General features: G+C 39.1%; 1 protein-coding gene across 1 annotated transcript in view; it reads left to right on the top strand.

The window, feature by feature from the left end:
* C3H1orf87 (chromosome 3 C1orf87 homolog) overlaps positions 1 to 18,090 on the top strand; it is a 100,458-nt gene that overhangs the window by 2,408 nt on the left and 79,960 nt on the right. Inside the window, 1 exon segment of the mRNA XM_068537543.1 lies at positions 17,801 to 18,041. Within this exon segment, the coding sequence (XP_068393644.1) occupies positions 17,801 to 18,041 (241 nt within the window).

Raw genomic sequence — 18,090 nt, 5'->3', positions numbered from 1 at the left:
ATAGGATGTGTGGAAAAGATGGATAGTATATCAGACAGAGAAGTGATCTTCAAGGTACAAATCAGTCTATTAGTTTGCTAGGGCTGCTGTATGAAAATGCCATAAACTGGGTAGCTTAGACCAACAGAAATGTATTGTCTCACAGTTCTGGAGACTAGTCAGCCGAAACCAAGGTGTCGGCAGAGCCCTGCTCCTTCCAGGTGCCCAGGAAGGATCCTTCTGTTCCAGGTCTCTCTCCTTGCCTCTCCCTGTATATGTCTGTGTACAGATTTCCTCTTTTCATAAGGGCACCAGTCAGTTGGCTTATAACTCTACTACTCTAGCATGGCCTCATCTTAACTAATTACATCTGCAGTCACCCTATTTCCAAATAAGGTCACATTCTGAGATACTGGGGGTTAGGACTTCAACATATGAATTGGGGGAGGGGGCACATAACTCATAACAACCAGTCTCCCATTTTACAGATGAGGTGAGACAACTGAGGCCTCAGTGAACTTAAAGTCAGGCCACTTATTAAGAATTAAGACTGGAACAGCACTCCCTCCGTCTTTTTTTAGCTTAGCCTGGACAGTTACTAACAGGAGATGAACGGAAAATATTCAGTGCCTACTTAGAATACATATTTTTCACAAAAAAGATCAAGGTACAGGCTTAAAGAGTAAAACAGGTGTCCCTCAGTTTGTGCCATCATCGTTTTCCGCATATATCCCTACACCAGCCTTCCAACCCTGCTCCCTGCCTCTAATCTCATTCTCTCATTCATTCTCTGAATCCTTGTTCCTCAAAGGGTAGTCTATGGACCATCAACATCAACCTCACCCGGGAGTTTGTTAGAAATGCAGACTCTCAGGCCCCTCTCCAGACATACTGAGTCAGAATCTACACTGTTGTCAATTCCCAGGTGAGACCTATGCAACATTAGTGTTTGAGAAGCCCAATTCTCAAGTATAGCTAGCACCATCTTTTTAAAATGCAAATTTAATGAAGTGCCACCATCACCAACCTCAGATTTGCCTGCCTTCCTCCCCCTGTGGGCTCCCATAGCATTCATAGGGATTATTGCACTCTGACAATTTCCTATGCGTTTCTGTGTCCCCCCCATTTACCTGTAAATTCTATGTGCACAACTGTACTCTCAGCACTGAGTGCAAAGTCTTGTACATATTGAAAGCCTAATAAATGAATTAGAGTACAATAGATGCCAAGAAAAGGAAAGATCTAGAAAGACAATTCTTAGTGCTTTAAATCCAAGTCTAAAGGCCCGTGTTGCTAAAATAGCATGAAGATATTACTATGGAACCCTGATGAGTCATCTGATAGCTGATCCAGAAGAACATATGCCAGTTGACTTGAGACAAATACCTCATTTTCTAAAAGGAGATAAAAGTTGGTAATGAAATCACAGAACTTGAGGCTTGTGGACAACCCCTGGCAAAATTGCAGGCCAAAGAATTAAATATATTAGATGTGAGAACAAAACACAAAGGTGATGGTCACTAAGGGTTGGTGCATGTTGACTAAAAAACAGAGCATGCTAAACTGACCGCATTCTCTTTATTGATGAGGTTACTGCAGTGCAGATGAAGGGAATCATAAAGCACAGTATTGGTTAATTTCAGTGAGTGATTAGGCACATTTTTCTCACAAAGTCTTGAAATAAGGCAGAGAATTCTGGACTGAATAGTATTAAGATAGGCGACGTACTAACCTGGTAGTGACTGAACAATGGATGTAAACACAATGTGTTGCAGGTGGAGAGGTTGAGAGGATTTATGTGTGACCCTGTTCTTAGTCAACATTTTTTGAAATCCCCAACTGAAGGAAGATAGACAAATCACTTTAGTAAACAGATAAGTAGTAGAATGCTGGGAAGACTTGGCAGGAAAATGAGCGAAAACCAGCAAGATAAAATCAAGAGAAATATATGTAAAGTATGTCTTTAGATAAGGGTACATGTAAGTGATTGTATAGAATAAATGTTTGGGTTTTACTTACTGTGAAGTAATAGAATACATACTGGTCTCTGGGAATTCCCTGGCAGTCCACTGGTTAGGACTCCGTGCCTTCACTGCCAAGGGCCCGGGTTCAATTCCTGGTTGGGGAACTAAGATCCCGAAAGCTGTGTGGTGCAGCCAAAAAAATAAAAAATGAAAAAAAATTTTAAATTTAAAAAAAGAATACATACTCGTCTCTGCTCCCACCCAGTTCCTGGCATGGAGCTCCTAAAACTCTCACAATTTCCTAAGAGATAAGAGCACTAGGAGTATCATTTGTTCTACTATTTAATCTTTGACCCTGGTTCCTGACACAAAGCTCCTAAAGCCCTAAGAATTTCCTGAGTGATAAGGTGTCTTTTGTTCTAATGAGGATACTCTTGGTGGGATCCTGGGTGGCTCCAGGATGGAAGTTGGTCACGAGAAAGACCAAGCCATGATTAAAAGCTTGGAACTTTCAGCCCCTGACACCACCCTATCCTCCTAGAGGTAAGCGAACCTGGAGACTGAGTGAATGATTGATCATAACTACATGAAGCCTCCTAAAAATCCCAAAGGTATGGGGTTCAGAGAGCGTCTAGGCTGCTGAACACATCTGTGTGCTGGGAGGGTGTTATACTATGTTAGAATGCATGGAAGTTCCATGCCCTTCCTCACATACTTTGCCCTCTGCATCTCTTCCATCTGGCTGTCCCTGAGTTGTATCCTTTTACAGTAAACCAGTCATCTAGCAAGTAGATGGTTTTCCTGAGCTCTGTGAGGCACTCTAGCAAATTCATCAAACCTGAGGAGAGAATTGTGGGAACCCTAATTTATAGCCACCCTGTCAGAAACATAGGTAACAACCTGGACTTGTGACTGACACCTGAAGGGGGCAGGGCAGTCTTGTGTGACTGAGCCCTTAACCTATGGCATCAGTGCTAACTCCAGGTAGATAGTGTCAGGACGGAATTGAAATGTAGGACCCTCAGCTGATGTCAAAAAACTGCTTGGAGTGGGGAAAACCCACACATATTTGATGACCAGTAGTGTGTGGTAGTAGTAGAGAGTAGAGCGGAGGATAAAATGGAGGGTTTTCCCCTGTACACTTGTGTTTAAGCTCAGCATGAGCCAAAGGTGTCCAGATAGAGGAATGGGGGGTGGGGCAGGAGGCAGGCATCATACTCAGAACTAGACCTGTCACCTGGAAGTACTATTCTTCATCCTGGATGCCACATTTTAGGAGGGATCCTGGCACACTAAAGGTTCAAGCACTAAAGGAGTGGCATTATGGAAGCTCCAGGGTGTGACATGTGGCCTAGGGGAACATTTATAGAATCTGGGAATTGAGTTGTTAAATAAAAGAGGAATTGGGTCACTTTCAAGAAACCCCTGTGAGTAGAGATGCTTCTGGTGAATAAAGTTGGACTCTATAGTTCCTTCCCATGCCAAGAATCAATGACCCAAAGCATTTTATTCCAGTTACATTGCTATTGGTATAGGATTGATAAGCACAGGGGAAGCTGACTCCGAGTTTTTATGGGAAAGAATAGCAAATATTTGTAATAATGTACATTGATGTTTAGAGCCAATAAATACAAAATTCTTTATTTTTCCACATGACTCTCATGGAGCCCATATTCTGTCATTTTTTAATCCCTCAAAGCCCTTTGCATTAATACAATATTTTTGAGTTTCTTGAATTCTTTTAAAGTGTTAATGTTAACAGTTTTAGAAATTAATGCATATATGGAATTGACATCCTTTCAGTTAACAAACATTAATTGAGTACTTGCTGAGTGTCAAGCCTTAGGGACAGAGCAGGTTACCTAAAATTCTAGTGATGGGAGACATACAACAAATAGGTAAACAATGACCATTCAAGTGAGGATAGTGCAATGAGGAAAAATAGAGGAGGGTCATAAGGGTATATGGAATCACAAGGGATGTTCCCAGAAGGCCTCTCTAAGCAAATGGCATTTAACTGAGACTGTGTAAAGATGAGTCAGAACTACCCAATGAGACTTATCCATGGTTAGCTAGCAGTGAGCTGGCTAAGACTAGCCCAACTCTATCCCGGTGGGTGTGGCTCACCAGATTCCAACTTTCCATAGAACTAGTAGTTTCTTCTTCCCTCTCCTGCCCCAGAAGAAGAGGCTGCAACTTCCCACAGACCCCAAGTTCTCCAGATATTGGACATTTGGCTTTCCCCAACAACTGCTACAAATAGCACCTAAGTTGAGCATCTGGAGTCTAAGCAGATTTTTTTGGTACTAGGTTGCCTTATGCCTGCTTTTTACAAAGTGCCAAAGTGTCACTTCCCAGGAGCACAGCACCCAGAGATCAGGGCAGCTGCGTAGCTGCTGATTTTCCACCCATGAGATTCAGTCTGTACCAAGCGACACCACAGGTGTTCATCACCATCCCCGTGCCTCCACAGTTCTACACAGAGAGTAAACTATGCATATAGCTGAGGAAAGAACATTCTGGGCAGAGGGAACAGCCAATAGGAAGCCTCTTGGTGTGCTTAAGGAGGAGCAAGGAAGCTAGATTTGGTGGAGCTAGTGAACAAGGGGAGGGGCGTAGGAAATGAGATCAGGGAGGCCCTCGGGGCTCAGATCATGGGCCATGTGGTCCCTGATAGGAACTCTGGATTTGTTCTATGTAGAATGGGAAGACATTGGAAAATTGAGAGCAGTGGAGGACACAATCGAATTTATGCTTTCTAAAGGATGGTTCTGGCTGCTGAGTGGAGGATAAACTGGAAGAGGCATGAGTAAAATGAGAGAGACCATTTAGGGAGTCATTATGGTAATCCAGGCAGGAGATGGTAGCAGCAATCAATTATAGTCCCTACATAAAGCCTGGATAAACTTTGTGATTTAAAAATTCAAATACCTACTTATTTTTTTTTTAAAGAAATAACTAATTGTAATAATTTATTTTTGTTTATTGTATTTCTTGCTATATAATCTACATATCACCTTACTATCCATGAACTCAATCTCTCCCTAAAACAGAACGATATCAGAGCACAAACAATTGTTTATGTTTTCACAAGTTCAAAGAAATGAAGTAATATGCTAAAAATCATACTTCTCCTATGCCCTTTCCACTGTTTTTTTTCTTTTTTATTAACCTCCTACAATAGGTTTTAAGTTATTATTATTATTCTAGACACTGTGAGAAGTAAAAAGGAGCATGCGATACTGTTTGGGACATATGCCTCCAGCCCAAGACATAGGCATAGAGCTTTAAATTAGAGTATAGGGCTTTATGTGAGTAAATGTCAAATTAATGGTGTAAAAAATAGGTGGCCATTGATCTTAAATCTTGAGACTGTGAGGCAAAAGTTGTTACTTTACCATTTGAAGTCCTACACTTCCAAAAATATAATAAATAGTAAAAGGCAAAAACAAAACACTATTTACAACATATATGACAGGAAAAAATTAATCCTCTTAATGTATAAAGAGCACTTACAAATCAATAGGAAAAAGATGATCAGCCCAGTTTCAAAAACTGGCAAAAGATCTAGACAGGCAATTCACAAAAGAAGAAATAAAAATGAACACTAGATATATATGTATGGTTGGGGGAGTGGGGTGGGGAATTAACCTGAGTGGTAATGAAAGAAGTTTAAACAACAGTGAGATATTATTTTCTACCAATCAAATTGGAAATGTTTTTATAATGGAAATACCCAGGTTGACAAGGGTTAAGGAAAAAGAGTACTCAAAAAAAAATAAATAAATAAAATAAATTTTAAAAAAATTTAAAAAAAAGAGTACTCATATGCTATTGGTTTTTAGATATACTTATAAAAAGCCTTAAAAGTGTATGTGCTTTGGCATCAAATCACCACCTATGAATCAATTCTGTGGAAATAATTATGGGTCGATGTAATGGTTTGGTTTCAAAAATGTACACAAGCATACACAAGTCTGGGTCCAGTAGGAAACAGATTACATAACTCAAATTAGGAGGATTTGTTTACAAGAGTAAAAGAATTGCAAGATACAGTACAGGAATCATGGGCTAGCAGCTGCAAGGTCTGCAGAGATAGGAAAAGGGGAATGTTATTGAGGTGGAAGCATTCTGTAACTCAGGCCACCTGGAGAAAAGTAGTGACCTTTGGGTAAAAGACACAAGTAGCTTGAGGCACTCTTGCAGGGAGAACCAATCTCCTGCCAGGGCCAGAATCAGAAGACATGGGAGCGGACCAGCTGATCAGTCCACAAAGGTCAGCTTCTCAGAGTGGATGAGGACGCAAGGAAGTCGGAGAAAAGGAAAATGTCCAGCAGAGAAGCAATATTTAAACTAGTAAAAATTTGAGAACAGTAAATGTTCCCAAATAATAGAGGACTAGTTAAATAAACTCTTGTATATCTATACAATGAAATACTATCTAGACACTTTAAATGTTCTTGTGGATACATAAACATTGATGCATAAGGTATCCACGTTATATTGTCAACTGGAAAAATTTTAAAAGATCACAAAACTGTATAATCCTAGTTTGGTTTAAGAGCAAAACAAAACATAAGTTCTTGTATACGTACAGGAAAACTTTCTATAAAGAGATAACGTAATACCTTGCCACATATAGTTTAACCACTTATAATTTTGAGAAAGCACAGATTTATTTTTATGCAGTACACTTTTTTTAGGACTTTATTTTTAACAGCAGTTTTAAGTTCACAGCAAAATTGAAAGGAAGGTATAGAGACATCCCATATACCTCCTGCCTCCACACATGCGTAGTTTTCCCCATTATCAACATCCCTCACCAGAGTGGTGCATTGGTTATAATTGATGAACCTACACTGACACATAATAATCACCAAAAGTCCATGGTTTACCTTAAAGTTCACTCTTGGTGCTGTACATTGTATGGGTTTGGACAAATGTATAATGGCATGCATTCACCATTATAGTATCATACAGAGTATTATTGCCCTAAAAATCCTGTGCTCTGCCTATTCATTCTTCCCCTCCTTTCCTATAGTACACTTTTCAAATCCATGGTCTCTTTACATACCACTGATTTAGTTCAATCTAATTAAACAAAACCCCTATAGCAATCATTATTGCTCCTTGTTCCCATAGACCCTGCGGATATATCCAGAACGTGTTACAGAGAGAGGAGAACTGTAGGAGCTGTTCAAGGATCTCAGAGCATGGATGGAAAACCTGGCTCAGAGCTGTGCCTTAAAGCACGGAGATAATTGGTGAAGAGGCCAGGCAGTTGCACAATCATCTTGCTTAGAAACAGGGGAGAATACAAGTGCAAAGAACATTCAATTTCAAGCCTATAATTGAAATTGTTGGCTCAAAGATTTAAAAACAGCACAGTCTGCACAGCTCCTGGGTATAATTCACCTGAGGACACTTTGATACAACAATGTTTGGGGTTCTTTGGCGGTTTTTTCTGTAAAATTAAGGAATGTGATTCCAAAGAATTGTGCTTTATCAGAGCAGATTTTAAATATGAATTAATCTTCTTTGTTTTTTTTTTTAAAGTGGGTGATTTCTATAACTTGTATTTACTATTATTAGTAAATAACAAGGTGGTGGGAGAGATTACATGAACTCTGTCTTTTTATCTGTTTAAACAGATTTTCCTCAGTTCCTATGAACTGTGAAATGTTGATCCTTCGAACTTTAGTTTTACCTATCAACAAAGAAAGTTTGGGGATCCAAAGGAAAGAGCACCCCTTCTGTACCTGGGTGATGAGAAAGGTATTGATAAAGGAGATAGCACTTTAACTTAGGACTAAAATAAAATTACCATTTGTCACGGGCTGACTGGGAACCCAGGCTCGGTGCTAAATATTTTATACATCTTATCTTGATAAGTATTATTTTTCTAATCTCACAGATGAGAAACTGAAAATTAGAGATGTGAAATAACTTATCAAAATCACACAAGTTATATTTGGGGTTAGGACTCAAAACCAGGTCTCTTGAACATAGAGCTCACATCCTTAGCCACTGCCTGAAATTATTTGTACATTTTGCACAACTATGGAAAAGACCTTCCTTTTTCATTGTCTATGCCATTGTTTCTCAAATTTCAGTGTACATAGGAATCATCTGAGGTGTTTGATAAGAATGTAAATTTTCTTGTCCTGCTTTCAGAAATTCTGATTTAATAAGTTCAGAGTGACCCAAGTTTCTATCTTATTATCCAGCACCCTGCACAATTGTGACCCGCCTCAGGTGGTCTGAAGTTCAATCACTGTCTTTTTCTCCAAGAACAATCCCTTCATTCTATCTGGAATATTTTCCCACTTCTTACTTTCTCTTTCAACTGCTATCTTATAAATCAATTCCTTCATGGAGTCATTTCCACTCCTATTAAGCAGATTTGGTTTGACAACCCTCTGTGATTCTATATCTCTTTTTTACATACTCTATTTTTTCAATTATCACATTGTATTATAATTTTCTGTTTAAATGTCTGCTTTTCCCACTTAACTGTGAGATCTTTGAAGACAGTGAGTGGATTGTATGCTCACTGCAACCCTGACTAAGAAGATAATAATGCATAGCTAAAAAACAAGCAAAATAGAAGAAAACATCCATGGTGTAAATATGCCTAATGCTGTAGAATTGGATTTACGTGTAAAAAGAAGGTTTCAGAAGAGTAGGTATGTTGGGATATCATCTTCTGTGAGTTAATTTATCTGAAGAAAATGAAAACACTAATTTGAAAAGATATGTGCATCCCAATGTTCATAGCAGCATTATTTACAGTAACCAAGATATGGAAGCAACCTAAGTGTTCATCAACAGACGAATGGATAAAGAACATTATATATGCAATGGAATATTACTTAGCCATAAAAAAGAATGAAATTTTGCCATTTATGACAACACGGATGGACCTGGATGCTTAGTGAAATAAGTCAGACAGAGAAAAACAAATACTGTATGTTTTCACTTATATGTGGAAGCTAAAGAATAAAACAAATGAATATAACCAGACAGAAAGGGACTCGCAGTTACAGAGAACAGACCGGTGGTTGCCAGAGGGGAGAGGGGTTGGGGGAGGAGCAAATGGGTGAAGGGGACTAAGAGGTACAAACAACTAGGTATAAAACATGTATAAAATGTACAGCACAGGGAATATAGCCAACATTTTATAATAACTTTATATGGAGTAAAATCTATAATGATAGTGAATTACTGTGCTGTACATCAGAAACTAATATAACATTGTGAGTCAACTATACTTCAATTAAAAAAGAAAAGAAAAGGGGGGTGGGGAGTAAATCATACCAAAGAACAATTGGTGATTGAACTGGTTACTAATTTTGTAGCCAAAATGGCCCCAATTTGAGAAACTATTCTTATTCTGTAAAGTAGTATAGTGCAAAATGCCATGAAAAATACACTTTGGTTATTTTCATTGTTGTCAGAATGTGGCTCAATGCTATGAAGAGAGTTGTGGGAAACTTTGGAAATAACTTTGAGAATGTTATGAATCCCTTGTCCCTGGGAAGGTACAAACCAAAGCTGAAGGATGGCCACTTGGGTGTTCTGAGAGGGACTTTATAAGCCTAGGTTGGAAGATGGACTAGGTACTTATATATACATTATTTTTTATTAACATTTTAAAAGAGAATCAAAATCCTGTTGTTTAACAGTAGCCAGTTTGTTTATTATGAGTATGAAGTTGAGGAGAAATGTGGAGGAAGGAGTACACGCTTTGGAGCCATACAGACCTGGGTCTGAGCCCTAGATCTCTACTTATTATCAGTTTATCAATGAGCAATTTACTTAATCTCTCTGATGATTTGTTTTCTCATCTGTACAATGATGATCATAATACCTACTTTTCAGGATTATTAGAATAACATGAAGTAATTTATGTGAACTTATACACAGTGGCTGACACATAGAAATAAGCATTTAGGACATGTTAGCTAGCATAATTACAATGACGAAGAAATAATTTGGGCATGGGTTTGGGAATTAATGTACTTTAAAAATCTTTCTGAAGACTAAACATCAATGATAATAGTATATGGATGATGGGCTTCCCTGGTGGCGCAGTGGTTGAGAGTCTGCCTGCCAATGCAGGGGACACGGGTTCGAGCCCTGGTCTGGGAGGATCCCACATGCCACGGAGCGGCTGGGCCTGTGAGCCACAACTACTGAGCCTGCACGTCTGGAGCCTGTGCTCCGCAACGAGAGGCCGCGATAGTGAGAGGCCTGCGCACCGCGATGAAGAGTGGCCCCCGCTTGCCGCAGCTGGAGAAGGCCCTCGCACAGAAACGAAGACCCAACACAGCCAAAAATAAATATAAAAAATAAATTAAAAAAAAAAAAAGACCTAAAGAAGAAATACATGGCGAATATCTTTAAAAAAAAAAAATAGTATATGGATGGCTCCAGGGAGTAAAAAAAAAAGAAGAGGAAAAAACCCTCACATTTCATCACAACATTTGCTACGTTAGCACAGGCTTTACGTTTCAGCTTCCCCATGGAGTTTGGTGAGATTTTCAGCTGCAGTCCCCTCCCCAGTCCCACTTTATTTTTTATTTTGTTGTTGTCTTTTTAAAAGAGAAAAGTCTGGTTGTGCTGATTATCTGTTATTACTTCCAAACAAGAACATGCTTTCATTTACTGAAATTAGATCCCCATTCACTGTGTTGGCACACTCCGGGCTGCCTTCTCCAGAGGGTTTGAGGCCTATTAGATGGTACGCAGTTGGAAATTGGCAGCACTGAGTCTCTGCCAAGGCTGGCAGACCTTTAAGATGGCATCTGGTGACCTTTTTGCTGAGCCCCCTGGGTCCTCCATTTGCGAGTTGATGTTCTCAGGAGGGGTGTAATCCAAATCAAATGTGAGATCTGGTGAGATGGAGTTGCATGGGAGGCGGGGCCAGTGTGGGATCTGTACATTGCTTTGGGCAGAGGATGCTACTAGACACCCTTGCAATGTTTCTTTCTAATCCTGAGACTCTGAGCTCTACAAAAGGGTGGTACTAAAGGGCTGATTTGCAGGAAGAGCCTAGTGTGAGAAAGGGAACAATTGGACAGTTTTCTCCTCATTTATTTATCATCCAGCATTACTGTCATCCTTCCTAATTGCCGTAGTTCCCAGTTGACACTACACCCTTCACAGCATCCCTGAGAGCAGCAGCTGAGGTTAGCAGTACATATGAGGAAGCTAGCTGTGTCTTGCTTCCAAGACAGTATTGATGACATTTTTTTCTTTCCTTTGAAATGGCAGATTTCTATTTTCAATACTGCAGGTAGATAGCACACAAGCCTAGAAGAAAGAACTGTGGGTTTGTGAACAACATAACAAACGCGTGTTGACGAATTGTGCTAATAGCAGACACATGCCATTTCTCAGCTAGGGAGTCTTTCTCATAATTTTAAAGTGCTATGTAGTTTGTTTAAAAAAAAAGAAAAACAGCTTTTACTTTGAACAGAGTTAACAGATTATTTTTGATTTTATATCTACTGTGGCTGTTTTAACAGACAAGCAGTCACATTTCACATTTCTCAGGCAATTCTGTCCTGAGACTGCCCACAAAAGGATTTTGAAGGTGATTGAAGCAAAGATGATTCATCCCCCTTGCCTTCATCCAGAAGAGTTAACTGTCTGCCCCATGACCATTTTTGCTTTTTAATCCTGCACTTCCTGCATGCCTCGTCCTCTAATTTCTGTTCCTCACATATTCCCTAACTTCCATGGATCCTTTCCTGACTCAGAACAATCAAGGTGCAATCAAGAAGTCTTAGACCCTGTGGATGTATCTATGTAGAATTGGACAAACCGTGTGAACTGTCGGAAGTTTAATTTCTTCATCCTAAAATGAAAATAATACGAGGACCTACCTATAGGGTTGATCTAAAGATTAAATAAAGGAATGTTTGTAAATGGCTATCATGTGGCTGTCATGTAGCTAAATACTCAGTAATACTATTATTTTTGCAACCATTGCAAACCATAGTTACTTATCTTTCTTAGGAACTTCAAATAGCACTGATTCTTTGTAACATTCACTTGACATTTATTTATATACCAATTAGGTAGATTTCATATTATTTATGTAAATTTTATGCCAATTTCTTTTAACACTTTATAGAAATATACCTATGTTATACATAAAAGTGCACATGTTATAAGTATACCACTCACTGAATTTTCACAAACTTGATTTACCCTTGCAACAGACATCCAGATCCAGAAACAGAATGGTACCAAAATCCTAGAAGCCCCCCTGATGTTTCCTTCTGGACTTTATACCTCCCCCCAAAGATAACCACTATCCTGACTTCTAGAAGCAAGTTTATACCAGTTGTTAACCTTATTATTTCTGTTATTTTTGGACAGCGAAATGAAATGAAATTTCTTGAGGTCAGGGACCATATGTTAATGTCTTCTCTCATTGCAAGAACTATGTGTTATATATACACTCTTCTTCTAGCATTCCCATCTTGCTGTATTGCCATTTGATTGCACCTGTCTGGCAAAGCCCCAGCCCTGGACGAGCCCCGCTGTCTGCCTTCCTTGCATCTCCACGAGGACTACTGGGCGTGTGCCCTCTCCAGCTGGTGCTGCAAAATCCATGGTCTCCAACCTTCAGTGGTTGCTCAGTTGTGCCCAGCCAACCTTCCTTATTTTTCTGATCAGCTATCTTCCACTCTTTATAGAAGCTATGTCAGGCCGTATGTCCTTAATTCAGACTTCCTACCGCAGCATTTCCTTTCTTGAGACCCAACAGGTAACCATACCTTGTATGTCAAAGAGAAAATTCAAGCTGTCGGCAATTTGGTCAGTCTCCTGTCACCAAACGTTAAAATTTGCCTACATCCTCACCCATCTTCCTACTTCCCCACCCTGAAGTTTCATTTCTATCTCTGTTCTCTGAGAGATCTTACTTTGTCAGGGTTCACCTTATTTAATCAATGATATCCTCTCCTTTTCTTTGGTCAGTTGGCTCTTCATTTATTTGTTTGTTTGTTTATTTATTTATTTTTTTTATGGCTGCGTTTGGGTCTTCGTTGCTGCACGCGGGCTTTCTCTATTTGTGGTGAGCGGGAGCTGCTCTTCATTGCTATGCGCGGGCTTCTCATTGCCGTGGCTTCTCTTGTTGCGGAGCACGGGCTCTAGGCATGCGGGCTTCAGAGGTTTTGGCTCGCGGGCTCTTGAGCACAGGCTCAGTAGTTGTGGCGCACGGGCTTAGTTGCTCCGCGGCATGTGGGATCTTCCCAGACCAGGGATCGAACCCATGTCCCCTGCATTGGCAGGCAGGTTCCTAACTAGTATGCCACCAGGGAAGTCCCGGCTCTTCATTTAAATATATTAAAGTCCCTACTATCTTTAGTTTCTTTTTTATAATTTTGTTTTTTTAATTGAAATATAGTTGATTTACAATGTTGAGCCAATCTCTGCTGTGCAGCAAAGTGATTCAGTGATACACATAGAGACATGCTTTTTTTTATATTCCTTTCCCTTATGGTTTAGCACAGGATATTGAATATAGTTCCCTGTGCTATACAGTAGGACCTTGTTGTTTATTCATTCTATATACAATAGCTTACATCTGCTAATCCCAAACTCCCGGTCCTTCCCTCCTTCACGCCTCTCCCCCTTGGCAACCACCAGTCTATTCTCTATGTCTGTGAGTCTGTTTCTGTTTTGTAGATATGTTCACTTGTGCCATATTTTAGATTCCATATATAAGTGATATCATATGGTATTTGTCTTTCTGTTTCTGACTTACTTAACTTAGTATGATAATCTCTAGTTGCATTCATGTTGCTGCAAATGGCATTATTTCATTCTTTTTTAAGAATGAGTAGTATTCCATTGTATATATGTACCACATCTTCTTTATCCATTCTTCTATTGATGGACATTTAGGTTGTTTCCATGCTTTGGCTGTTGTGAATAGTGCTTCTATAAACATAGGGGTGCATGTATCTTGTTGAATTATAGTTTTGTCCAGGTATATACCCAGGAGTGGGGTTGCTGGACCATATGGTAATTCTATTTTTAGTTTTCTGAAGAACCTCCACATTGTTTTCCATAGTGGCTGCACCAACTTACATTCCCACCAACAGTGTAGGAGGGTCCCCTTTTCTCCACACCCTCTCCAGTATTTGTTATTTGTAGACTTTTTAATGATAGCCATTCTGACCAGTGTGAGGTGGTATCTCATTGTAGTTTTGATTTGCATTTCTCTAATAATTAGCGATGTTGAGCATCTTTTCATGTGCCTACTGGCCATCTGTATGTCTTCTTTGGAAGAATGTCTATTAAGGTCTTCTGCCCATTTTTTGATTGGGTTGTTTGTTTTTTTGTTGTAGAGTTGTACGAGCTGTTTGTATATTTTGGAGATAAACATAATAATAACAAAGCCCTATCTGAAATCAACATTGCACTCCAGTCACCACCCCATTGCTCTCCTCTCTTGCAGCCAAAATTCTTCACAGAGTTCTTTATACTTCCTACCTTTAGCTTTTTGTCTCCCCTCTTTCCTCAACCCACTTCACTCTAGCGTCCACCTCTGTTACCTCAGGAAGCTCCCCTTATCAAGATTCCTGATGACGTACTTATGGCTTAACTCAACGGACACTTTTCAGGACTCATCTTTCTCAGCAGCACATGACACTGTTGACTATGCCCTCTCTCTAGAAACATTCTCTTCACTTTGCTGCCAGACCACACTCTCCTGGTTTTCCTTCCACCTTACTTAGAATTTCTTCCAAATCTCCTATTAGGGCTCTTCCCTCTGTAAATGTAGGTGTTCCTCAGAGTTCTTTCTTAAGCCTTCTTTGCTTCTCATGCTGCCATGACTAAGAGAATTAATGTAAAAAATATACATACATCAAATCTTGGCCTTATTCAAATAAACAAGTATTGTAGCAATTGTTTTATGCTCAGATAACATAACATGCTTTAAAATGGGTCCTTTCCACTGTGTCAATAACAATAGCTAAAATTTATACAACCATCTAGGCATAAGGCATAGCTATTTTTTTTTAATTTTATTTATTTATTTTTTTAACATCTTTATTGGAGTATAATTGCTTTACAATGGTGTGTTAGTTTCTGCTATATAACAAAGTGAATCAGCTATACATATACATATATCCCCATATCCCCTCCCTCTTGCATCTCCCTCCCACCTTCCCCATCCCACCCCTCTAGGTGGACACAAAGCACCGAGCTGATCTCTGTGCTATGTGGCTGCTTCCCACTAGCTATCTATTTTACATTTGGTAGTGTATATATGTCCATGCCACTCTCTAACTTCATCCCAGCTTGCCCTTCCCCCTCCCTGTGTTCTCAAGTCCATTCTCTATGTCTGCGTCTTTATTCCTGTCCTGCCCCTAGGTTCTTCAGAACCTTTTTTTTTTTTTAAGCTTCCATATATATGTGTTAGCATAAGGTATTTGTTTTTCTCTTTCTGACTTACTTCACTCTGTATGACAGACTCTAGGTCCATCCACCTCACTACAAATAACTCAATTTCGTTTCTTTTTATGGCTGAGTAATATTCCATTGTATATATGTGCCACATCTTCTTAATCCATTCATCTGTCGATGGACACTTAGGTTGCTTCCATGTCCTGGCTATTGTAAATAGAGCTGCAATGAACATTATGGTACATGACTCTTTCTGAACCATGGTTTTCTCAGGGTATATGCCCAGTAGTGGGATTGCTGGGTCATATGGTAGTTCTATTTTTAGTTTTTTAAGGAACCTCCATACTGTTCTCCATAGTGGCTGTATCAATTTACATTCCCACCAACAGTGCAAGAGGGTTCCCTTTTCTCCACACCCTCTCCAGCATTTATTGTTTGTAGGTTTTTGGATGCTGGCCATTCTGACTGGTGTGAGGTGATACCTCATTGTAGTTTTGATTTGCATTTCTCTAATGACTAGTGATGTTGAGCATCCTATCATGTGTTTGTTGGCAATCTGTATATCTTCTTTGGAGAAATGTCTATTTAGGTCTTCTGCCCATTTTTGGATTGGGTTTTTTGTTTTTTTGATATTGAGCTGCATGAGCTGCTTGTAAATTTTGGAGATTAATCCTTTGTCAGTTGCTTCATTTGCAAATATTTTCTCCCATTCTGAGGGTTGTCTTTTTGTCTTGTTTATGGTTTCCTTTGCTGTGCAAAAGCTTTTAAGTTTCATTAGGTCCCATTTGTTTATTTTTGTTTTTATTTCCATTACTCTAGGAGGTGGGTCAAAAAGGATCTTGCTGTGATTTATGTCATAGAGTGTTCTGCCTAAGGCATAGCTATTTTTAAATTTATTTTTCCTGATAATAAAATAACATTTCCTCATGTAGGAAATTTAGAATAATAGTTTTATAAGATATAATATGATATAATATAGCATAATGCAATATCCTAACTTCTATTAGGAGATACTTACTGTTTACTTCTGACATATTTCCTTCTAGATATATTATGTACTCTAACACGTGAACACATATATATCTATACATGAATTTATAGTTAAGATAATTATATTTTTTCATTTATTTGTATAACTAGACATTTTCTTTTGTGAGTAAAATTATTCATAACTATTTTAATGGCTCCATACATTCTCTCATATGAACATAGAATGAAATACTCAACACATCCATCTATTAAAAAATAGTTAGAGTTTAAAATTTTTCTTTTTCTGCATTTTTTCCTTAATATACATTCTTAAAAACTTATTTGCTAGGTTAAAAATTTCAAGTTCCTGACTCTTAACATGTTTAGTCTGGTCATCCACTATAAGAATTATATCTATATATGTGGCCATAAACATTTGTTTTTCTTATTTCCAAAGAAGTTTTCTATATTTGAAACAATGCCTTGGGCTTCCCTGGTGGCACAGTGGTTAAGAATCCACCTGCTAATGCAAGGGTCAGGGGACACAGGTTCAAGCCCTGGTCTGGGAAGATCCCACATGCCTCAGAGCAACTAAGCCCATGTGCCACAACTACTGAGCCTGTGCTCTAGAGCCCACAAGCCACAAGTACTGAGCCCGCATGCCACAACTACTGAAGCCTGCGTGCCTAGAGCCCGTGCTCCACAACAAGAGAAGCCACCACAATGAGAAGCCTGTGCAACACAATGAAGAGTAGCCCCCGCTCACTGCAACCAGAAAAAAACCCACGCACAGCAACAAAGACCCAATGCAGCCAAAAATTTAAAAAATAAATAACAATAAAAAAATAGATTAAATTTAAAAAATAAAACAATACCTTGTAATTGTTTTGACTTATGTCTTTAGTTATTAAACAAAGTTGAATAATTTTTAGATTTTTGTTTTTTATTTAAATTTCTTTGAGTCATTCCTACAGGTTTTTTCCCTTTTTTTCCCCTCTATATTTAATATTAAAATTAAATGGAAGACTACTGAGAGAAAAAGAAGCCTCACAGTGAGGCAATTAAGGACAGACATAGAGCAGAACTGGAGCTGGCAAACTGCCTTGACTTTCTTCCTTTTCTATTTGCAAACACTGAAAATACCTGTTAGACTTGTAAGTAAAAAAGATATGTGATAACTTTTAGGGCTCATCTTTGACACTGCCATTTCTTACAGTAAGGGTTTTGGAGCAGATGGACAGATTATGAGTATATGGAAGATAAAGCCTGAGAAGAGAATAACATGGTCTCTCTATGGTAAATGATCCCTAGACAAATAACCAACGTTTACTTCTTCATTACGCCATGCTAAGTTACCAGTGTTCCCAGCACCATGCTAATACCTTCCTTTTCTTATGCCAGCCTAGTGCAGATGGAGTCTGCCCTGAGTAACAAAGTGCAAAACTGTTTCTTCCCAGCAAGGAGAATGAGAACTTGAAGGCAGAAACTCAAACAGTACTCCAGAAATCAGTGACTGGTACTGCAAAGCAGATTAGCAGAGACCCCCCCCCCCCAGCTTCTACTAATCCCACAGATTATCAAATCAATCATGACCCAGATGATGTGGAAAAGAGCAAGCACCCAGAGAAAAACCAGAAACCAGAGGACAACCAGAAACTCCTAACGGGAGCACTCAGTTGCAGATTTCTGGATGGCAAAGTGAGTAACAAATACCTGAACTTTTCTTGGTAATTGGCTAGGAAAATTC

This window comes from Eschrichtius robustus, chromosome 3 (genome assembly GCF_028021215.1).
Source record: "Eschrichtius robustus isolate mEscRob2 chromosome 3, mEscRob2.pri, whole genome shotgun sequence".
Taxonomy (NCBI): Eukaryota; Metazoa; Chordata; class Mammalia; order Artiodactyla; family Eschrichtiidae; genus Eschrichtius; species Eschrichtius robustus.
This window is presented reverse-complemented; position numbering and strand designations above follow the sequence as displayed.